Here is a 24,451-nt window from a genome sequence, read left to right on the forward strand (position 1 = left end):
AGAGTAGTCAAATGAGCCAGGGGTCAGAGCAGGAGAAGTCAGCAGAGGTCAGGATCGGCAACAAGTCAGATAGGCAGAAGAACAGGAACACAGGGTACAGGGGCTCATGGGAAACAAATACCAAGGCACTGATCACAGGCCTGGTCCTGCTTAAGTACACCTCCTGCAATCAGCCTCAGGTGATGGCTTGATTGCAGGAGTGAGATTCTGGATGCTGAGAGCACCCACTGGCCAGCCTTGGTACTGCAGCCCACAAGGCAGGTGAGTCCCACCACCATTGGCGAGTCCATTCCTGACAGATACTAAACATGTCAAGACTCAATTTCTGGCATCAGTTGAATGTTGACAAACAACTGTACCTGAAATTGTCCATGGATGACGCTTTAAAAGCCACTGCAGGTCATCAGTTTAGGGTTAATCTGGAATTATGACCCTAAAATCATTGCTCTCACTCCAACGTTCGCAGCAATACCTACACATGCATTTGCTTGTATGCGTAAGTGGACGGGAGGGGGGGCGTTGAAAATGTTTACAATTATTTTTATTTTATTTAAATTTATTTTTTTTCCTCTTTTTTTAATTCTTTCTTTTGCCTTTAATTTTATTGCTATTACAAGGGGACAAAGATGCACCTTTGTGATAGCTTTGGGTAGGCTCAGGGGTGGACTGACCATTTGGAAACTGCCCGAGGCCCCAGGGTCAGTAGGGGGCCCTATGAGATGCCCCTGGTACCTTTTTCATAGGCTTTTAAGAGTTTGGGCAAGGACACGGGCCCCATGATCCCCTATTGCCCGGGGGCCCCATGAGTTGTCAGTCTGCCCCTGGGTAGGTGACAGGTCTTCTTTCTTCTATTAGACCCCGATGTCTCCCCTGCCCTCAAATAGCAGCTAACCAAGCACAGATCCTCTGTGGGAAGCTGTCCCAACTGCTTACTATGGTCTCAGACTCCCCAGAGGAACGGGAGAGCCCAGTAACCACTGCAGGAGACAAAGATGGGTTTGGCCATTCACAGAACTGTAAAAAGGCTTTTACAACCACCTGGATCATCTTACAAAGCAGCTGATTGCAAGCTGAAAATCAGTCACGGTCTTGTCCTAACCTCTTGATAGTAGCAAGTTTTTATATATATACGTGGATTAGCATGTGGTTAAGGGAAACCTCTAGCAGGCAGATTCTATTCTTCATACCCTTGTATAGTGCTTCAGGAGAGGACAGTGTTTTAAAAATCAGTAGAATGTTCCTACATTGTGTTTATATAATCTGAATTCGCCTAGTGAATATGATGAAGCTTCTGTGTTATCGGCATTATAGGAATAAATGTTGGAATCTCCATAGTAATCTTTCTCCATTGATCCCCTCTAGGTCTCTACATTCCCCTTTCATACTATGCTCCGCCTCCTTCTTGACACCAGTCATAATGCTGCTGGGAGATTGCCCCGCAGAGGTGTTGCCAGCATCACAGAGCGCATCAAGCGGGACGAGCGTAGGCAGAGACAGCGAGTTCAGCAGGAAGAGGACGCTGCTCGGGTAATAGACATACACGTTATCATTTCCTGGCTCTCATGATAATTTGGCTTCAGTACAGTCACTGACCTGGAAATATAGAGATAAAAAATTCTGACACTTTAATTGCCCTCATTTACTTCTTCTGGGTCTCTCACCCGGAAATACTAATGTCAGGCGCAGCCAGGAAACAAGTATTTTGTTAGTGGCCAGCATTGGTCACCCCCATGCTGCCCTCATGGCAGTGTCATTTTAAGGCCTCTTGCACAACGTACAGATGTATGAACATCAGACATTCCTGGCAGAATAAATGTGAGGATGGTCTGTATATTACTTGCGTGTATTTGCAAGTATACACACGCAAGAATAAAAATTCTTCTTTATTTCAAGTGTGGCATATGCATGTATACACACAAAAATACTAACTGGCAACACAGATTTTTTTTTTACTGATCTATACACAGCGCATGTTTATGCACTTGTGTGTACAGGCACAGTAAAAACTACAGGATACATTTAGATAAGTAAAAAAAAATGTATGCCTGAAAACTGAGTGTTTTCAGGCAGCAGTGTGCGAGAGGCCTTAATCCTAATTTTTAGCTAAAATCAAAAATGTAAAAGTCAATACAAGGGAATTTACAGTTAGTATGATGCGTTAATTTTGCTGATTCTTCTTTTAGGAGAAATCTTCCTCCATCCTGACCACACCCCCGACTTCACTATGCCATTCCTAATGGAGGACAAGAAGAAGATTGATAGCTCTGCTCCTTCCATTCAGAGATCCTGTGTCATTCATAGAAGCTGTAATATGATTTCCATAAAGGACGGATCGGACAGGAAATTCGTGCATAGTTGAGCTCTCTTGATGAGAGCTCCTGAGAGCCCTTTATTTTTATTACGCCACACTGCACCAAAGATTATAATGGCGGTGGTAGGACAGAGGAAGATTTCCCCTTAAAAAAAGAAGAATCAGCACAAGGGACACATCATACTAACTGTAAATTATGTCCTTTGTTCTGATTTCTATGTTTTTTTTTCTATTTTAGCTAAACTTGGGCTTTAAAGCCTTTTTAATCCCGCCATTTAAAAAAAATGGCCTACAGCAGCAAACATCTGCACTTACTTTATTTGGATTGTTGTCTTTTGTTTTCCTTTTGTCATCTATGTAATTATCTTTCCAAATTTCCCTTACCTCTGATTACGATTTTAGGGTGGCTCCGTTACTTTGCAGGTTCACCTGTAGTCATCCTTGTCAGTGCTCTCCTGCCCAGGATTGCAGCCTGAGGTAGAGGCAGCTCAGAACACCATGCTCCTCCCAAGCCCCCATACACAGGTTGTTCCCCAGCTTCTCTACCAGGATGATTTCTCATGCACAGGCAATCATCATTCTCTGGGAGTAGGAGTTGGGGAATACTCCAGCTACTCCTCCAAAGATTGATTGGCAGCATGAGCAGAAAAACCTGCCGAAGGCCCATTGCTAGTCACACATGCACAGTGCGATATTGTCACAAAATATGATGGGAATATATATATATATTTTTTCGATTTTTTTTTTTCGATTTCATTTTTATTATCTGTGGACATATGTATTGTCTTATCCCTCTCATATGACAGGTCTCACAAGTTAAAGGTCAACGCTGGAAAGAGAAGGAAGTGATCAAGTATGAAATCTCCACAGTGCCAGGAGATAAGAAAGGTCAGTAGGCATATATTAAAGTGGAACTTGTATCTAAGGCCTCCTTCACACAGGTGGTAACGCCAGTAGTCCATGAAGGGGCCGTGTGTCTATGTGCTTGAGCCATGCCAGCACAGACAGTCACTTGTCTCAGTTTCACAGGGATGTGGATGAGTGGTCCCCAATGCCTGTCAAATCGGAACAAGCAGCTGTGTCATTGCCCATTCACAAACTACAGGTTTCAGGGCCAGTGTGAATGAAGCCTAAAATGCAAGGGGCACCTTTTTAAGTCCCCACCTCTTCTGAAAAGCAGCATAATCCTATAGTAAACCCTGTAGATGGGGAAAAAAGTTAATATCCTTCCCTTTCCCCCTGCTACTGCCCATGGTGCCTGGGCAAGGGTGACATCATCCTCCTTCAGGCGAGCATCGGGAATGTAGAGTACTTCAAAGGACGCTGAGATGACTCTTCTAGTTGTGCCAATGTACTGTAGCTTCATCTTGTGAGATTTGGAGTACTCGCTATCTCCCAGGATCTCATCGGCAGGAGGATGGTGTCAACCCCTTTACCAAGTGAGCCAGAGGAAAGGTCAGTATAAGAACTTTTATGACGGAAAAAAAACTAACGCATTATAACCCTCAAATTCAAATTATAACACAGCGTAGAACAGTACAAGCAAACAGTAGTAAATTATGAAGTCTCCATCAGTGTCCAAATAGTATTTAAACAATACAGTGTTTACACTCTGAAGGCCCCCTGCGAAAGGGGCAAAACGCGTTGGACAAAACATCCGGTTTCCGGTGATGTTACATCCAGTCTGTGGAAAACATGTGGACCAGTGGCGTTCCCAGGCTGTGTTGGAGCCTCTTTTTCTTAACTCTCATTCAAAGCAAATGCATTTTTTATCTATGTAAGTGCAATTTGATTTCTGGATCTTCATAAATAAGTTACTACACCATGAGAGTTCCCTCTTCCCCTCTGATTTTTACTATTGCATGCGGCACCCTCATTCATCTTTAACTATTCATTCCATATCTTTGAATGATCACGGGCATTCTGAACGAGGTTGAAGACCAGCAACGAGGCATCCCTTACCAGAGAATGCATATTTGACTCTTGTGCTATATACCAGAGGACCCATCTTGTCTGCTGAGTGCGGATAAAGGAGGAGCATAGATCACCAATCGCAGAGTGTCGTTTGAGCACATAGGCATCTTATGATTTGTAAGGGCACTGAGCACTTTATAGAAGACGATCTATCATCAAAATGGAAACAACGTATTGTTTAAATTCCATTTGGACACTGATGGACACTTCATAATTCACTGTTGTTTATTTGTACTGTGTATGCTGTGTTGTAATGTGAATTTGAGGTTTAAGTGGTTTACATTTGAGCATCATCACCAGTATTTATTTATCTGTTAATGATTCACATCATTATTAGCACGTATTAATATTTTTACTTCTAGCGCACGTTTTGTAGGCTAGCAGTTATAACCCTCCCTTGCTGTACCCAACATGAGAAACATTTTTTTGTCTATAGCTCTGCTTTAAAGAATCCCCAAGACTAAGCATATGCTCACCCTGTCTTGCACTGGGAGAACTGGTGTCACAGCCTCACAGCATTGAGTCAAAACATACCAGCAGAAGATTCATAAAGCTAACCCCTGCACTGAATCCAAAGAACAGACGTATACCGCTCAGGCAAACAATCCAGATCAATCCACGACAGGTGCAGGCTCTGGCTCGCCACCACACACAATGCAACAGGAAGAATGGTCAGCCGCACACCGGAGGATTGATGAATATAGTGTATATTTATAGATCCATGGGACACACAAAAACACCAGGAGATGAATACGGGACCTGTTAACGCTTTCACACGATATTGTGCTTAATCATAACAAAGAAAACAACAAAAGTGCTGTCTTATATACTGTAGGTATCAGTTAATAAAGAACACCTGTCCTAATCAGCACTCCTGAATCCTGAGGATACACCTATTAATACATTGTAACAAAACATATAAAACCATTGTATCAAAAACAGTGACTTCAGAGAGCAACAAGAAAAGAGAGAAAGAAAGAAAGAAGGAAAGAGAAAAAGAATAATGGATAAAAATAATTATGAAAAAATTATAAATGAAAAGTAAAATGAAATAACATACACAAACACAGATAAAAGTTAGTAAATATCCCAAAAAGATATGGGCTAAGAAGCCACATTTGTAAATAATCAAAATTTAAATAATAATATATACAAAAAATGCATGTCTACTTGGGATAAAGTACAAAAACCCTGGTTACTTCTATATTTGCAGTTAATGCTGCCCCGATATAAATGTATTAGTTGTGATTGTCACATTATGTGCTTATCAATATATGGCTATTCATTTTCAGATACAACATGTCCACTGCCTTCCTCCTACAGCCCACGCTATGTAGAAGCTGCCTGGTATGCTTGGTGGGTGAAGCAAGGTTTTTTCAAGCCAGAGTACCAGGTGAGGACACTGAAGGGTTGTCATTTGGTCTGCACCACTCATGGGAAATATTAGACACCCAAATGTGGAATAGGTGTAAATATTGTATAATAAACACATCAGGGTGGATTTGATTTAAATCAAACTGATTTAAATCACGATTTAAATCACTAGTCAGTAAGGCTTGATTTAAATAATAGTTTTCTACATAGACTAATTCTTGCTGGTATAACTTTAATATGCAAGTAGATGAAGATTTTTAGAATAACAACTTTTCATATTAGTTTTTTTATCCCCAGTTTATTAGGTTAATCATTCATATTTGGACAACTTTTCTGTTGTACTTAGGAAGGAGAAAAATAATCATTACCTTAATAATAACAATTTAAATCGATTTATTCAACTGAAACAATAACATTCCAGCATATGTTATTTGCTGAAACAAACATCCATGTTTGTTAACTAATTTGGCTAAACAAAATATATATATTTTAAGAAACTTAGACTGTCAGCCCCTTCCTCCTTACACTTAGTTTCACTTTCTTCTTGTGCAGATCTATTCCACTCCAAACAATCAGAAAAATATTGTTTCTCTTCTATTCACTGAACTTCTTGAAACTTAGCACTGAAGGGGTTGGTTCTGTATTCATAGGTTTGTAGAAGTTAGGATTAAGGTCTTTTTCTTAACTCTGTTCATGTTATAACATTTTTGCTGTGAAGAAGAGGCATGTGATCTCCGCTGAGTCAAATTCAGTTTTGAGAACTGCAAAAGTAAACCGAGCATCTGTGATAATATCTTGTAGGCAGAGAAACTGCCCAATAATCCTACAAAAACCTCTGGAAGAGCATGACATTGTGAATGGATTAATGGAATTTATTCACCAAAAAAAATAAACATATACAGCCTTATTCTACATAATTAAAAAACTAATCTTTATTTCATGATGGAATAACCTTTGAACCTTTATTTTCCTCAAAAAGCCTTTTATTTAAAAAAATCCGATTTAAATAAAAAAAATCAGATTTTTTTTATTTTTTTAAAAAAATCATTGATTTTTATCCACCCTGACACACATACATATCTATGTTATTGTAAGTATTACATATTGCTTCTCGATTGAATGATTGATCAAAGTGGACCAACTGCCTTTATGTACAGTACTGTTGGTAACTTTATTGCATTAAAAAGACCCTGCCACCGGATCATTCGTTTCAACAACAATCTTCCCATATGATTATATGTGCATTTTAACATATTTTAGCCATGTTATTTACTTGTAAAAGTCTCCCTTGTGTAGAACTTCAAAAGCCCTGAGACAGTTGCAGGGTGTTGCTATTTCCGATGTCATGTCAGCAGCCTCAACAGACCCAGTGTCTTTCTTGTAACACTCTATAGTATCCCCCTTCGCTCCTCCCCTGGCTGCTACATAAAAGGTTGTGCAGGCAGTGGAGGGGCTGAGGAGCTGGGCCAGCAGAGACAGCAATGAGGCACTCTCAGAAGAGGTGAGGGCTATGACATGCAAGGAGGGAGGAGGCTGTGCAATTGTTGGAAGTTGACAGGGTCTCTTTAAAAACAACTATATGTTTCTGAGATGTCCTGGGTTATGGAGTAAGCTGCCCAACCTATCCCAGTGTCAAGCAAAAGTACCGTCATTACATAGATCGGAAGGAAGAAGCCTTAGAGTAGTGACCTCTCTGTGGAGGTCCAACCCACCCTACTGAGTTGGATATATGGCTCTACAATCACCAAAGCATGTGCTCCCCTCTGCTGAGTGGAGCTCTTAAGCTGGCTCAGTAGTGGGTGTGCCAGGCCTCTGTAGAGAGACCACTGCTTCCACACAGAGAGCAAGGGTTCTTCTCTACAGTATGTTGGCAAGAGGCAGGCTTTTCTACTCTAGCTGTGGCTGCTTTATAAAGAAAACCATCTGGAAGACCTATTTTGTTTTAATGTATCAGGAATATATTTAGCTCATTTAGACTGAAAGTTTAATTGGGTAATTAAGTAGGGACATCTTGTTTTAGATGTTGCATTCCCGGTCATGGAATGTTTTTGTCTTTTCAGAGTCGTCTCCCTCAGTCTACACCAGAGGTCTTCTCTCTCTGCATTCCTCCCCCAAATGTCACTGGCTCACTTCACCTTGGACATGCTCTCACTGTGGCGATTGAGGACTCTCTTGTTCGCTGGTGAGTTCACCCATTTAACCCCTTCACGCCTAAGGGTAGTGCAACTTTGACATGTGTTAGCAAAACTGTACATATCATCGTACCTACTTTGTACTTCCAGGTGGATTATACCTTGTTTTTTTCAGGACAAATTGGGCTTTCATTTGGTGGTAAATGGTAATGCATATCTCCTGATTTTTTTTTTTTTTTATTATCAAAGGAAAACTGGCCCAAAATAGTAAAAAAAAATATATATTTTTTTAAATTTAGCTGTGTGTTTCTTGTTATTACCATAACCTACCACCAAAGAACAACCCAAAATAAATTGTGCAGCTCTTGACAATCGCAGCGATGCCATATTTGTGTATGTTATTTGTTGTTTGTACCCACAGTACAGCCCAAAAACAATAGTGCGCATTTTATTTAGGTTTTTTACCTAAAACACACTGACACTGATACCAAAAAAACTGAAAAAATACTGGGAAAAAAAAATTCTGAGCTTTTGACCATGACCTTTGACCCTGACCTTGACCCAAACACTAACCCTGGCACTGAACTAGATCAAACCTTGAGCTAGGTTTTTTTTTTGTTCTTTTATTTTTTAATATTTATTTATCTTTTTTTTTTTTTTACAAAGTTTTTTTATTTTTTTCTCTCTGCAAGGAGAGAGAGAGAGATACAATGTATCTCTCCTCCCATTCATAGAGAAAAAAAAAATTGCCTGTAAATTCCAAACCAATGGGTAGTGATACGCATTATGCAATATAAAAAAACATGAACGTCAAGTGTGTTTTCAAAGCTTTGTAAGCAGAGAATTTTTGATGATCAAGTAAACATACATTAACAGAACCCTGGATAGCAGTAAAAACCCACAAAGGCTTCCCTACGCTATCCAAAGACAAAGACTAGGCTTGCCATTTAACACAAGATGAGCAATATAGTGTACTTCACCTATATCCATAGATGTGATCATATTCAAATGGACCAATTGTAAACACTTCAAATGCCAGTGAAAAATACATCCAATTCCCATTATGCACATACCGTTTTATTTTGTTGTGGAATGGATTTGAGTCTTTATATTTCCTTAGCACATATAACTCTTTTTTGGATCTTCTCTTTATCAGGAGGAGAATGCTGGGTCAGAAAGTTCTCTGGGTGCCTGGATCTGATCATGCTGGTATTGCAACACAGGTAAGCTATGATCTGTCATTCTCCAAATCAATATATACTGTATGGCATACCAAAGCACAGTAAGCTCAGCGACGCCGAGTCTTTTAAATGTACACGTTCAGCTTCATTTGGCGGCCTTTTCTGTCTGGTCGCTACACCTGTCACACAATGGTCAGCTATTTTGTGCTCCGTGATTCTGAAACTGCACTTTTAACAGTCTCCACATTGCTGAAGAGGCAGGCACAGCGGCTGGGTAGGGAGCACTGTAATGCTGAGCCAGTGGTTTTACTAGGCTCAGTGTTACTGGGCTGCACAGAAGATGGACTGTGTGTCTGTATCCCTATACCAACGAGTCTAATTCCAGACATCATTGATTCAGGGAACGCTAGTTAATGAAATGAAGAATCTGTTCACCTTACAGACTTTTAGACTTAGTCTGATCATTTTGTCTTCTAGGCCGTGGTTGAGAAGAAACTGTTTAAAGAACAAGGACTTTCCCGACACGATCTCGGCCGAGAGGAATTCCTAAAGGCGGTCTGGAAGTGGAAGGAAGAGTTAGTGGCTGATAATTGTTTTTGTTGTTTTTCTTATTCCCTTTGAAGGTGTTTCTTATTTATTTATAATTTATTTCAGGTACTTATATAGTGCTGTCAATTTACGCAGCTCTTTACATATATATTGTACATTCACATCAGTCCCTAACCCTCAAGGGGCGTACAATCTAAGGTCCCTAACTTACATTCATACATACACATACTAGGGACAATTTTGACAGGATCCAATTAACCCTTTAGATTGTAAGCTCCACGAGCAGGGCCCTCACATTCCTTCTGTACTGAAAGTATTGTAATTGTACTGCTCTCCCTTATATTGTAAAGCGCTGCGCAAACTGTTGGCGCTATATAAATCCTGTATAATAATAATAACCTACCAACATGTCTTTGAAGTGTGGGAGGAAACCAGAGTACCCAGAGGAAATCCATGCAGGCACAGGGAGAACATGCAAACTCCAGGCAGGTAGTGCTGTGGTTGGGATATGAACCAACGACCCTAGTACTGCCAGGCAGAAGGCTAACCATTTAGCCACTGTTCTTCATGTATATCTAATCCCCAAACTACAAAATATAAAATATTGCAACGTGTTAGTCCTTAGATGTGGTGGCTGCATTGGTTTTCTTTTTTCCCCCCTTTTATGTTCACCTGGTGATCCTGCCAGTAACGCACTTTTGTCCTATGGTGACAACGCACGTACACACGGTACTGTATCTATGGAGGACAGCATCACCGTAGGCTGCTCTCCTGATTAGGACTAAAAGCACCTTCTCTTTATTCCCTTCTCCTAATTCCCATTATAGAGGGGAGATGTTTTGTAATTCACAAGATAGATGGGAAAGCTGAGGTCAGATTTTCAGATTGAAGAATGTCGGGTGGGAGGGTGCTGACAAAGCCACCCATGGCTTGAATTTTTTGCAGTGTGTGGCTAAAACTGCTAGGAACAGCAGGGAGCCAATTATATGAGCAGGAAATGTTTATTTGTAAGGAAGCCCTATACTCTAGCCATGATGGGTTTTTTTTTTTGGTTCCAGTTCCCAAGCAAGCATAATAAAGGTATTTTTTTTTTAGATTAGGATAGAGGAGTTGGGCGGTAGAACCAATCTTAGTTATTTATTGTGCACTGTGTCCCCGCTAGGAAGATTCATTCTATCAAATTGTCCCAATCACCAATGTCACCGCAAATGAAAGTGAAAAAAATATCCAGAATTTTCGGTTGCCACCAGAACAGAATTCTTCTAATGGGGACACTTGTTCCCATGACAGCTGTCTGAGAGAGGATTTCCCTCACATTGAAAAGATGTTCTCTCACCTCCTGTTGAGTCTGCAGAACAGGAAGTGAAGGGAAATCTTTCTAATGGGACACAAATGGCAAAAGAAAAAAAACTGATAACCTCCCCTATTCTATCCAAAATTTAGAAAAAAAAAAAAGTTTTACCTTTTAGCTATACTTTAAATATTTTTTTTTTCTTCTAGGAAGGGGGACAGAATTTACCATCAGCTTAAATCTCTTGGTGCTTCACTTGACTGGGACCGAGTTTGCTTTACTATGGATGAGGTACATGCTGAATCCCATAGATTAACCTACTTTTGTTCTTGTCTTTGTTTTTGTGTGTGGATAGAGAACTAGGTTTGACTCTTCTGTTACCTCCTCAGGCCATGTCTTGTTTACTGAATCCTCATATGTAAACTTTTTATAGATAAATTGCGGAGTTGTGTTTAGTGTTTTCCATTTCTGTTACCATTCCTATAATTATTCCCTTTACCGTGCCCATCGTTTTCTCTACCATTTTTTGGGGGATCTGTATTATACCAATTACCCCTTACCTATTCTGAACAATGCCTCCTCTGAAACTACACTCACTCGGATTAAACTGATATTCAACCACAATGCAGCTCGAAGCCACCCCAGAATGTGCATAAGAGGAATCTGAAGACCACCATTGTTATATTAAAGTGGAACTATAGGAAAACGTTTTTTTTTTTCCATTTTGGATAGAGTAATGGAGGGCTATAACCCCTGCCAGTTTTGTTTTCCCCATCTGTGTCCCGTTTTGGAGATCTCCATTTACTTCCTGTCCCAAAGTCAAGCAGGAAGTGAGAGAAAATCCCTGCAAATTAAGGGGATTCATTGGGGACCCCCAGGCTCACCAGAACTAGTGTCCCCAGAGGAAGATTTCCCCTCTATTACTTTTCTGGTGACAACCCAAAAAATGGGATTTTCTTTTATTTTCACTTTCAGTGATAATGGTAAACAGGACAAATAGAGAGGGGGAATCGCCTTAACAATGACACAGAAATCAGTAAAAACTGACAAGTGTTCCAATCCCTCTCCACTATCCAAAACTTTAAAAAAAAGTTTTGCCTTTTAGTTATACTTTAACCATTAGCCGCCCGGCCAATGGCCGTTTGGCGGCTTCAAATGTGCTCCTGTATTCCGGGTGCACGCCATTTGGCGTGCTCCCGCACATGCGCGGTTTGCGCGGTTGCAGAGCGACGCAGCAGTGCGATCTGTCACCGCCCGTGCACCTCGGACACGGCCGATGACAGATCCGAGTACCGGCTCCCGTTGCCGGTACCATGTGACCTGCTGTGACCAATCACAGCAGGTCACATGTCAGTTGTATACAATGGATGGCTTCATTCATGATGCCATCCATTGTATAATTGTATACTAGTGCCTAGCTGTGAATGGCCACAGCTAATCACATGCACATGTCATATGATTAGCTGTGACCAAATCACAGCTAAGCACAAAAAAAAAAAAAGCTGAATGAATCGATTTCATTCAGGTAAATGCTTGCTTATAGCAAAGTAATTCTTTGCTATAAGCAAATTGTGTAAAAAAAAAAAAAAAAAATACTGATCACTTCCCCAAAGTAGTACAATGTTACTATGGTAACATTGTACTATTTTGGTCATAGTAAAATATGAAAAAAAATCTTTAAAAAAATAAAAACAAATGTAATAAAAAATTAAATATAATTAAAAAAAAAAAAAAAATTAAAAAAAAAAAATATATTTTTTTTTTTCATACTGTCACCAGTCAGTGTCGCTGTTCACCGCCATGCCAGTTATATGATGACGCTGTACTGCACTGGTGACCGTATGTAAAAAAAAAAAAATAGTGAAAATAACTTTTTTAATTTTTTAATTTTCCGAAAAATTATGACAAAAAAATACAACTTCAAAAAACTCGCCATGCCTCTTATGAAATACGTCGGACTGTCTACTCTGCAAAAAGGGGTCATTTGGGGGATATCTGTACTGTTCTGACATTCTTGGACCTCAAGATATTAGATTGGCTGTCAGTACTTCAGGATTGATCAATATTCAGATCTATACCATAGTTTGTGAACTCTATAACTTTCCTACAAACTAAAAAATACATCCTAATTTGGGTTATTTTCACCAAAGACTTGTAGCAGAATACATCTCGGCCTAAATTTATGAAGAACAATTATTTATTTGTAAACTTTTATAACAGAAATAAAGAAAAATGTGTTTTTTTTTCAAAATTTTTGGTCTTTTTTTGTTAATTTAGCAAAAAATAAGAACCCCAGCGGTGATTAAATACCACCAAAAGAAAGCTCTAGTTGTGTGAAGAAAATGATAAAATTTTAGTTTGGGTACAATGTTGTATGACCGCGCAATTGTCATTCAAAGTGTGAGAGCGCTGAAACCTGAAAAATGGCCTGGGCAGGAAGGTGTAAAATTGCACGGTATTGAAACGGTTAAAGCTGAACTCTGAGAAAATTTACAATTATTCCTTGCAGTGGTTTTGTGCCTGTTCTGCAAGATTTAATTGCCTATTTTGTCTAGGGGAGAGGAAAAAATACTATTTCTTACCTGATCCTCTGCTTCTCCAGCAGATGGCGCTCCCCTATCTTTTGGTGGGGTACTGTCCCTTGGCGTCAACACGTCCAATGCAGGCTTATGGACCCTGCTTTGGCCTTGATGACGTCAGGATCCTAGACCACTAGAGCGTGGGGGAGAAGAGGCTGCGGGGATGAGTGGAGTGTCTGGTAAATAAATCTTCTTTGTTCCCCTAGACATAAATGAGTAATTAATCCTTGTAGTGCGGGATACCTTTTTAGTTGTCTGAAATTAGGTTTTAAAGTGTAAGTTAAACTCTTGTACAAAAAAAAAATAATATTAATAAATGCACATGATTTTACAGTTAAAAAATGTGCATTTATGTTTTTTTACACTGCAACCTATGAGCGTTACACCCACTATCCACTGATCAGGCTCCAGCAGATACTCAGTACAGCTGTTTGCCTTTGCCTCCTGTACGGACAGACAGTTACTGAAGCACAGGAGGAGTTCATGAACTACAAGTCGTCTGCTGTGATGGCAAATGGGACTTGATGTTCATTCATTCACAGATCTCTGTGAATGAATGATGCGGCTGTGTGGGCAGAACCCTGCACAGCCTTGCTGTTTCAAAATGTGACAACGGTTGAGGAACCTCCAGCTTTGTAACAGGGGGTATGGGGGGGATCGGCTGCTGCACAGTAACAGGTCCACCCTAAATACGGGTAACATGTTACAAAAGGTGAACTCATCTTTTAAGCTCTTCAAAGATAACACCAGAATCCAAAAACATGGAAATAAGGAATGTTATGCGCTATATAACGCTTGCATGCTGGTGTGCCCTGTGAAAGTCATTTTTCCCTTTAATCTTTGATAAAGTGTAACAAAATGACATTGCATTCAACTTTATGCACTGAAGTGTAATGCACCATGTTGCAGCGCACTGACATTTAACATGTAATAATGCACAAATGCTACATTTTTGTGCAATGCACACCATCACATGTGTACTGTGTTCACAGAGCACATAGAAAACAATTGTTTTGTATGTACCCTTTTGTTGATCAATGCAGATTAGCACAGCTCTAGGGACATGGTGTGAACGATGGTGTGAACAAGTCCTTTAAGTAGACCTCTTAGCTAACATTTCAGTACACATTTTAAAATACATGCACATGGACTGTTTTTCCTACCAAAAATGTTTAAAATTCATTCAGCTACTTGTGTGATTTACACACCTCTGCCACACTATATGTCTTGGAAGGTAGGAAGGTGACACCCTTTTTTTATTATTATTTCTTAGTTTAGTTTTACAGCTTCCTCTGTCACACAACAGCAGTTTAGATGCTACATATTCATTGCCTCAGTGGTGAGCAAAGCCGGCCGTAGATGGATACATTTTCGCTTGGTTCAGAAAGGATCTGCCAAGATTCGATCCATCTATGGCCGGGCCAGGGGTGGACTGACCATTTGGAAACTCGGGCATGGCCCGAGGGCCCGGGGTCAGTAGGGGGCCCCATGAGATGCCCCTGGTACCTTTTTCATAGGCTTTTTTGAGTTTGGGCAAGGACACAGGGGCCCCATGATCCCCTATTGCCCGGGGGCCCCATGAGCTGTCAGACCGCCCCTGGGCCGGGCTGATTGTACCCAAGTGATTCATCGATCGACATGGATATAACCAGCATGTCTGATTTTTATCATGTGATTATTTACAGCGACTATATCTGCTAGCAGTAATCATTGCGTTCTCTTGTCAGGAACAGCTCCCTGCACCCCCCCCTCCCCGGTTGTGTTGATGGCGAAATTAGATAATTTTCTTTCCTGCAACCCGTAGTTGCAGGAAAGAAATTTGCATAATCTATGGCTTTCCAAAATTGCAAGGTTGTGTTAAGCTGGGTATACACTGGGAGTTTTTTTTTTTGTCCAACCAATGGGTTGGAAAAAAAAAAAAAGACTTGCATATTCCTGAATCCTTGCAAACAATGTGTGTGCAAAATCACTCCTGCTGCACTATTGTATTCTGACAGTTTGACATTGGGGATCTCCTCTTCCCTTCCTTAGTCAGACTGATGGAATGCTGGTTTTCCAGCAGGGCCATTCAACAGAAGCTGGTCAGATGATCAGCTTGTGTTGAACAGAGAGGGGTATACATAAATCAAAATTTTGCTATTCCTGCTGAACTGGATGAAATTCAGTAAGTGTATAAACAGCTTTAGTAAACAGTGGTGGCAGGAGTGGGTGAATCACTAGACTGACTGAACAGAATAGCTAATTTTTATCTATTCAGTTGTTGCTAGGATTTTTCTTTAAATAATAAAAACATGAGACCATTTTAAAATAAAGTCTGATTCATTTATTAGTAGATGGAGATCATTGGTGATGTATTTTATATCAAACTACAGTGCTAAAAACAATAGACCATATTGTCCACATAAACACTATAGAGTTCATATATAATGATGATCCAACTCCAAAGAGGAAATTCCAGCACCGTCTCCAGTGTCATTAAAGGATCCACACAGCACCACAGTGATCCAACCAAGCTGCCTACCACACTTATATAAGAACATGGAAATGTGCATTTGATAACCCACTAAATGGCCGCAGTGTCTGGCATGATGACGTCACAGGTCCTATCCTATGCGTTTTGTCACCATCTGACATCATCATCGTGTTTAGTCATTTTAGATTTTCTGTTGTCATTTTCTGGGATGTAAAGGATTCACGTTAAGCCTGTGTACCCATGGTTGCTAAAACCTGGCTGTTAAATCAGCATCCCTCTAGGCAGTCAGTCACGTGTGCTGCAAGAAAATAGTTTTGAATGGCATTACACAATATCTCTGAGCAACGCTTTGCTTCTTGCTAAAAATAAGATATAGTATTACCCAGTGATTATTCGTCACTTAAGTCTTGTTAGTGTTTATATCATATGACTAATTCAGTCCTAAAATAAGATTGGGCCTAAAGTGAACAATAATAGAGGGAAGACCCCAACAAGGAATAGAGGCTGAATTTCAATGGAATGTAACACTTGAACTGCTTCATATTTGTTCTGTTTGTGATTTTTCTTTCCCGTGTTTAGGGTTTCTCCTGGGCGGTGTCTGAAGCGTTTATTCACCTCTATGAGGATGGTTTAGTCTCTCGTCGACGTCGCCTTGTTAATTGGTCCTGTGCCTTGCGCTCAGCTATTTCTGACATTGAGGTGAGATTATTAGAAATCTGAAACTTGCTTTAGCTTCTGTAAAATGCTGCAAACATCTGTTCTCTCCGTTTTTTATTTTTGCATTCTTCCTTCTGTTTATCAAATCCTCTAGCTTTTTTTTTTTTTTTACGTTGTCTCCTGTTTTTTTGTCTTGTTTGCTCCTTTTTCTTTTTTTTCTCTCTCTCTCTTTCTCTCCTTAATTTTCCTTCTCTTACATTGCTTTTCTTCCTCTCTCCTCTTTCTTTTCTTGCTCCTTGCACACACTCTCTCCCTATTTATTTTTTATCTTTTTAGCTCCTCCTCTATATTTCTTGTTTCTGTCCTTGCTTCTTTCTTTCCCTCTCCTTTAATTTCTTGCCTTTTCTTTTCCTTCTCCTTTTCGTCTTTTCACACTTTTTTTTTTAATTTTGAATAGCATAATGAACATTTTCCTCCTGCAGCCACTAAATGCTGGCAGGAGGAAGAGAAGCTGGCTTTAAGCGATTGCAGGTGGAAAATGGAGAAGATTGGTTCCTGTATATACCACCCCTTCTGTCCAACTGTAAGTGTGACAGGGAGGCCGCATGGGCCCCCTGGTGCATGGGGCGCAGTTGTGATTATGACCCCTGACAGTACACCAGTGGTTAGGGGTGTATGGCTAAAAAAAAAAAGTCAACTATAGGGCTTTACTGCCCCCCAAACCGCAAACGTAAACGAGCCCTTACTGCCCCCAGCTCCTTCAAAGGCTGCTTTCACACTGATGCACTGTGGTTGATCCACACCATGGGTGCAGCACAGAGCACCTGCGGCTTTCCTGCTGGTTAGCTGCACTGAGCCATAGACTTCTATTATAACTTGTGGGTGCCATGCACTTTCTGAAAACACACCAAAACTCCTGCATTCAGGAGTTTTGCTGCGCTTTCAGGAAACGCAAACCCACAGGATATAATAGAATTATATGGCTCAGTGCAGCTAACCACAAGGAAAGCTACAGGTTCACTGCACTGCACTTGTGGATCAGTGTGAAGGCATCCTAATAGTTGTTAACCATTTTATAGGTGCTATTATGCCCATTGCAAAAGCTCAGTGTATTTGTTGTTTAATACACTAACCTTCTTCTTCCAACTTCTGCTGGTATCTGTCACGTACCTGGATAGTGAGCCTGACGTGAAGAGGCAGGCTTCCCATACAACTCTGGCTCAAGGACTGCTGATGGTGAGACAGTGGTCACAGGGGCACGGTGGGGTATGGGTGCCTGTGATCAGTCCAGTAATAGCAGGTGAGCTGATGAGTTGTAGGCAGGGAGCAGGGTTCTGACGTAGCCGTGCGGGATGGATGGATACTTGAGCGCAGCGTGCTAAGGATGCAGGGTCAGACGAGCCGGGTTCGGTATCGGTCAGGCAGATCAGGCTTACAGCGGCAGGAGGAAGAGTAGTCAGGTCACAGGCCAGGTCAGCAATGGAAGATCAATCAGACAGGAGAGGAGACAGAAGAATAATCCAAGACAAGCCAGAGGTCAGGGCAGGAAGCAATCAAGCAGAGATCAGGAACAGGCTGGTTCGGTATCAGGAGACAATCACAGAAATCAGGGAACACGAGCAGGTAAAAGACCATACGGCAATGGGACAACTACTGCAGCCAGTTTAAATAGCCCTTTTGGCGCCAGCATTAGTGAAAGGCGCGCGCCCGCATGTGCGAGTGCGTGTGTGCGTGCCGATGTCCAAGTACTTGCACATCTGTTTGGCTCGTAAGGACTCTGCGCATGATCATATTTGTGCGCCGCGGAACTTCACCTGCACTGTGGCCAAGCCTTCCCTGACAGTATCGCTCTCCAGGCTGCTAGACAGGTCCCAGAAGAAGTGCACTTGGTATCACTCTGCCTGGGACAGTAGCCGGCACTATAGAGGAAGCAATGGTTTATATGGCTCCTGCTCCCTCCGTGGCCCCCTACTTCCTCTCCATACACTCTGATGTTCTGGAATGAGGGGTTGGCAAGTCCAAATCGTGATTGATGGGTTGCTGACCCTGGATATGTGCTTTCCTGGATTGAGGTTGCTGGCCACATCAGAGGGCTCCATGGGTTGAGCACCCGTGGTTTAGGTATAAAGCCACTAAGTATGATCTTGTAGAATCAGCTTCTTGCCTCTTGATTACTTGGTACAGCACCTCGCTATTGAGTAGAAGATTTCTCAGTTGTGTTGTACAGCATTCATCATACTCTATGTTCTCTGGTCACAGGTGGAGAACAGACAGCTGACCAGTAAAACTTACCTTACTGTGCCTGGATATGAGAAGAAAGTTCCTTTTGGGCTTCTGTTCAGGTTTGCTTATCCCACAGAAGGTGGAGGTAAGATTTTTTTAACAAGTTTTACTGCCTTTTGTTAAATTATTTACTTGCTATTACACCTCCTCTTACTTTTCCATTCACATGCTCTTTCTAGAAGATGAAATCACAGTGGCCACCACACGTCCGGAAACCATGCTGGGTGACACTGCTGTAGCTGTCAATCCCAATGACAAAAGATACCAGGTCAGCTTCTTGCCTTATATTCAGTTAATGTGGATCTGTACTCAAAAAGTTTATTGTAGGGAACATTTAGAAATGTTAATTTTGCATAAGAAATATCGTGAATAATATACCTTTTCTTTGAATACTCCTGAAAAACACTGAAACAAATATTCACTCGAAGAGGTGCTTAAGAGAGGATATGAGCGCAATATACAAATTTTTAAACGGGGACTATATCGTGCGGAGAAAACTCTATAATCTTAGGGCTGTAAAGGAGACACATGGTCACACAATGAAGTTGGACAAGCAACGGTTCATTCTTAAAGCGGTATAAAACCGAAGCCAAAAATGTAATAAATTGCAGCTTACCAATCATTAGATGTGGTGGCTGCATGGCCAGACCTGCTGATTGGCTCTATCCAATCACAGCCCATAGCCCTGTGTTGGCAAACACCACAGAGCTCTGCACAGAGGGATTTTTAGTAAAAAGCAGCACATATTACACAAATCAACACCCCAAGGTGTTAACCCCTTCCCAACCAGTGTCATTACTACAGGGACAGTGTATAGTATTTTTACTGATCACTGTGTCACCGTTGACCTCACTGTCAGTTTCAAATTGCCCATTGCACCAGCCCATCAGTCTCACTGTAAGTCGCTGATCATTGCCATTACTAGTAAAAAAAAATAAATAAAAATTCCAGTATACCATAGATTGTAGATACTGCTGTATAACTTTCACACAAACCAATTAATATAAACTTATTGTGGGTTTTTTTTTTATTGGATGTGTTTATAGCAGAAAGTAAAAAAAAATACATATTTTAAAAAATTTTTGATGTTTTTTTTTATTTACATAATACAAAAATCCACCAAATACCACCAAAAGAGAGCTGTATTTGTGTGAAAAAATTATATAAATTTAATTTGGATACAGCGTTGCATGACTGTGCAATTACCACTTAAAGTAATGCAGTTCTTATTAACAAAAAATGGCCTGGCCATGAAGGGAGCTCAAGTAGTTAAATGCATTAGCAGATTTAGATACACTAACACATTGAAACTGAGCTCCAGCTAAGGCACCAGCTAAGTCCTGGTTCACACCAGTGCAGCTTTGATATCATGCTACTTTGTGCAACTTCAAAGCTGACTATTCAGTGGGACTTCGTTGTGGCTTACTGACACTCTTTGTGTGATTTCATTTAACAGCGGTCAATGCAAGTTGCAATGCACAAAAATAGCGCAGGAACCTTTTTCAAAGTAGCTGCAACTTGAGTCTCATCGATTTGAACGGTTCCATTGCTGCTAATGGGATGCGACTTGTCTTTCAAATTTGAACTTTCAAGTCATATGACAAGTTGCACTGGTGTGAACCAGGACTAATACTTTATAAGCTGTTACAACAAACAGTTTTTTGTTTTCTTTGGGGGATAAAGGTTTTAGATAAATAAAAGCTGATCACTGTAAACACCCCTGTCAGTGGTAAATGGTTAGTCTCTGTAACTGATAAATCTGTAAAATAGCTTGTTTTGTTAAACAACAGACTTACTGGACAGATCACAAGGGGAAGATAAAGGAAAGAAAGCCTAAAAAAAACATAACAAATGCAGCCACCACTTCTAAGAATTGATATGCTGCAGTATAATGTTTTCTTTTGGGTTCAATACCACTTTAAACTGCTTAAGGGGATCTTTACTCTGAGAGTATTAGGGACGTGGAATTCCCCTCCCCAGTTGGTGGTGGTACAGGAGAGTTTAAATAATTATAAAAACTTTTAGATGTGTTTCTTAGCGAGCACAGTATATAGGGGGGTAAAAGAATGGATTGTGTTGCTCATATGTTCCTGCTTTGGAGCTTTGGGTTTCACTAGGTCCAGAGCCGCAGTGACGCACTGATTACTAGGGGAGTTTTTATGTTATTGGTAATTATTTACCTCTTATATCTGTGTAACATCCTCCACAGATCCCTAGGGTCTCTATGCAGTAAAACACGCTTTGTATGATAAGTTGTATCAACAGTCTTTGTTACATTTTTTAGCTTTATTAATCATCTTCACAGAAATTCCATGGAAAGAATCTCTTTCATCCTTTCAATGGACGTTTAATTCCTGTTGTCACCCACAACCTGGTCAAGCCCGAGTTTGGCACAGGTCAGTATCATGTCACCTGGTTTTTGTCATTAGTAATAAGTGACCTCCACTAAGCACTATGCATTGTAGTCAACTGTTCTCTGGTTAGAATCCGTTTATCCCAATCCTGAATGTGATGGACCATCTGGTACCCCGCATGGGTGCTTCCGTCAGCGAACTGCATCCTTGCTGCTGGGACACAGGACCAAGGTAATATAGCTGGGCATTGCACCCAAGAACTAGCCAACCTTAGCTTAGGTGCAACTGGAACCCTTTATTAAACAGAAATACAGGTTTTTATACACTTCAAAAATAGGGGCAGTCCCCACATGAACAATACAAACAAATGTTACACATTGGGATAAACATCCCACACTGGTTAAGTAATGTTGACACAAGACTAATCCCAGCATGTACGAACCTCCAGGAGGACTAGCCAAGAGACAGAAACAATAGGTGACTCAATTACCAATGGGACAAAGACACAGCAAACACATAACACCTTAATAAACAGATTACAGCAAGAGATTTCAGCATCAAGTTGTTGTGAACTGATTATATTAACCTCTGCTCTGAGTTTAGGAGTAGGGTTGAAGCAGTCAATGCTTTTTTGTGCACAGAGACCCCAAATCTGTATCCTGGTCCTCCAGTTCTCAGAGTCTGCGTGTTTCAGAGAGAGATGGACTTGAATCTGAAGTAAAACTACTCCAAAGGTCCCCCTAGGCACTCCCCTCCCTAAGAATAGAGCCCCCACGGGTGCCAGGGTGCATGGTCAGTAGGCAAGAGGCTAGCCTGCCGTCCCCTCCAAAAGCCCCTGTCCTGGTTGGGTCTGTCACACTGAATTTGTATGTCAGTAGTTTCACACTCCTGCTCTTTATCTCCTTTGTGTAGCTGTCAGGACTAGGGAAAAGAAACATTGTATGCAGCTGTTTGCTTATGAACAGCACAGATGTATCTTTTGATGTGTATTTCAGGAGCTGTAAAGGTCACCCCTGCCCACAGCCAGGTGGATTTTGAGATAGCCAAGGATCTTGCATTGCCCTTCGTTTCTGTGATCGGGGAAGATGGGACTATGACACAAGCCAGCGGAGACTGGATCCAGGTTAAAGATTTTGTGATAATTTTAGGTTGCAAGCTACTGTTGTCGTTTCTGTGTTCTGTTTGTTGCCCTAAGCCACACATGAGGCTGTCTGATTGTATAATCTTCTTTAGATCTAAAAATAACTACTGTATGTAGTATGATCTATTTCAGGGGTTTCCAAACTTTCTAAACAAAGTGCCTGTTTACTGTCCTTCAGACTTTAGGGGGGCTGGACTGTGGCCAGTGGGGGTAGAAATTGTCCTGCCATCAGTGGGAGTAAACGGTGTCCCATCATTGATATTGGAGGAGGAATAATGCCTCATCTTTGATATTAGGGGGAGGAATAGTGCCATCATCTTAGATATTAGGGGGCGGAATAGTGCCCCATCTTAGATATTAGGGGGAGGAATAGTGCCATCATCTTAGATATTAGGGGGAGGAATAGTGCCATCATCTTTGATATTAGGGGGAGGAATAGTGACCCATCTTTGATATCAGAGGGAGGAATAGTGCCCCATTTTTTATACTAGAGGGAGGAATAATGCCCCATATTTGATATTAGGGGGAGGAATAGTGCCCCATTTGTGGTGTCAGTAGATGGAATTTTGCCCCATTTGTGGTGTTAGTAGAAGAGTGTCTTGTATTAGTGGGAATAGTGGGAAAATTAGTGCCCCAAGGGCTGGATAAAAGCAAGCAGAGGACTGCAATTTGGAGACCACTGATCTATTCTATTGCTACATTCTACATATACAGTATACATGCTGATTAGCAAGTCTAAGGGAGATTGTACATTCAAACTGTAACTTGTGTGGCCAGGTTTACATTACATCTTGCATCATCATCAATATGTTTTGTCTGTCAGGGGGTGAAAAGATTTGATGCTCGAGAGAAGATTGTGGCTGCACTAAAAGAAAAGAAGCTATATAGAGGGGAGAGCGAACACTCCATGGTTCTTCCTGTCTGCAGGTAGGAGTGTCCCTAATCTACTCCTCTTCTGGGGCTAGTGTAGAAGAACACATTTCACCCTGTGGTACTAATGGCATTATTTCATTTTATATAGTAAAATACAATGTAGGGTGTCTAGTAATGATATTACATTTCAAGTACAGAGTTACAGTGTAAGTATAGACACATTTGTTTTTGTTTTTTTTGTTTTTTTAGTATTGGGTAGATGGAAAAAAAGGGTTGGAACCCCTGTCAAGTTCTTATATTGTAGGTGTCTGTGTTCTCAGTAGGTAGAATCAACTCCTTTTTTGTCCTGTGAACATTATCACTGATGCAGAAAGTGATGGCAATTCCAAACTGCTAATGTTGTTACCAGGGGCGGACTGACCATTTGGAAACTCGGGCACTGCTCGAGGGCCCGGGGTCAGTAGGGGGCCCCATGAGATGCCCCTGGTACCTTTTTCATAGGCTTTTTTGAGTTTGGGCAAGGACACAGGGGCCCCATAATCCCCTATTGCCCGGGGTCCCCATGAGTTGTCAGTCCGCCCCTGGTTGTTACCAGAACAACAGGTAAGGGTAAACCTTCTAGTGGGGACAGCTGTCTTAAGGCCCATATACACGAGAAAATTGTATGAACATGTCTGTACAAGGAACAATCGGTTAATTATTTGATCGTTAGTATAGTGCTTTCAACAGCTGATTCCGACTGTTCGGACGACAAAAACTGAAGGTGCAAGTTAGAAATTTTTTATTGTACGCAAACACGACGTCGTATTTTCACTCAATGTGTACAGTAATCGTACAGAAATAATCAAATAGTAAAAAAACACATATGCTCGGAAGCAAAAAACAACCCTACACTTCCTGTTCTACGTAGCTATGTTTGCCTTTGTCGGTCGAGAAGTTTTGTATAAGTTAATGAATAGATAAATAGTGCTGTGCTGCTCACTAAACCTAAAGGGATGAATAATAATAAACGGTAAAAAAAACTGTGCTAAAATGTGTGAAAAGTGATAAATACCACTAATAAACAAATAATGACTGTGTATAAACACAAAAACAAAATGCCACTTTAAAAATTAATTAATAAAACACATGAAAAAACACTCAACAAGTGATCAAGTAGCGCATAAATCTTATATGTGATAAAAATATAAAAAATTATAAAAATGAATGAATAAAATGTGTATATAATATATAATATTATTTGGACTTTTTTGGGGACTATACACTTTATTTTATTTTA

At 40.7% G+C, this 24,451-nt stretch overlaps 1 protein-coding gene across 2 annotated transcripts in view; it reads left to right on the forward strand.

The window, feature by feature from the left end:
- Positions 1–24,451, forward strand: part of VARS2 (valyl-tRNA synthetase 2, mitochondrial) — a 79,210-nt gene that overhangs the window by 11,802 nt on the left and 42,957 nt on the right. The window contains exons 2-14 of one of the 2 annotated variants that reach the window (XM_089679851.1): positions 1,363–1,527; positions 3,118–3,199; positions 5,578–5,678; positions 7,720–7,841; positions 8,948–9,014; positions 9,450–9,547; positions 11,022–11,103; positions 16,444–16,563; positions 18,781–18,889; positions 18,984–19,072; positions 21,110–21,200; positions 22,154–22,281; positions 23,123–23,226. In XM_089679851.1, the coding sequence (XP_089535977.1) occupies positions 1,387–1,527; positions 3,118–3,199; positions 5,578–5,678; positions 7,720–7,841; positions 8,948–9,014; positions 9,450–9,547; positions 11,022–11,103; positions 16,444–16,563; positions 18,781–18,889; positions 18,984–19,072; positions 21,110–21,200; positions 22,154–22,281; positions 23,123–23,226 (1,334 nt within the window). In that variant the 5' untranslated portion in view covers positions 1,363–1,386. The remainder of the gene's footprint in view (positions 1–1,362; positions 1,528–3,117; positions 3,200–5,577; positions 5,679–7,719; positions 7,842–8,947; positions 9,015–9,449; positions 9,548–11,021; positions 11,104–16,443; positions 16,564–18,780; positions 18,890–18,983; positions 19,073–21,109; positions 21,201–22,153; positions 22,282–23,122; positions 23,227–24,451) is intronic. The other variant, XM_089679852.1, reaches the window with a different exon arrangement.

This window comes from Staurois parvus, unplaced genomic scaffold (assembly GCF_062004578.1).
Source record: "Staurois parvus isolate SC_StPar_1 unplaced genomic scaffold, SC_StPar_1.0 ptg000232l, whole genome shotgun sequence".
Taxonomy (NCBI): Eukaryota; Metazoa; Chordata; class Amphibia; order Anura; family Ranidae; genus Staurois; species Staurois parvus.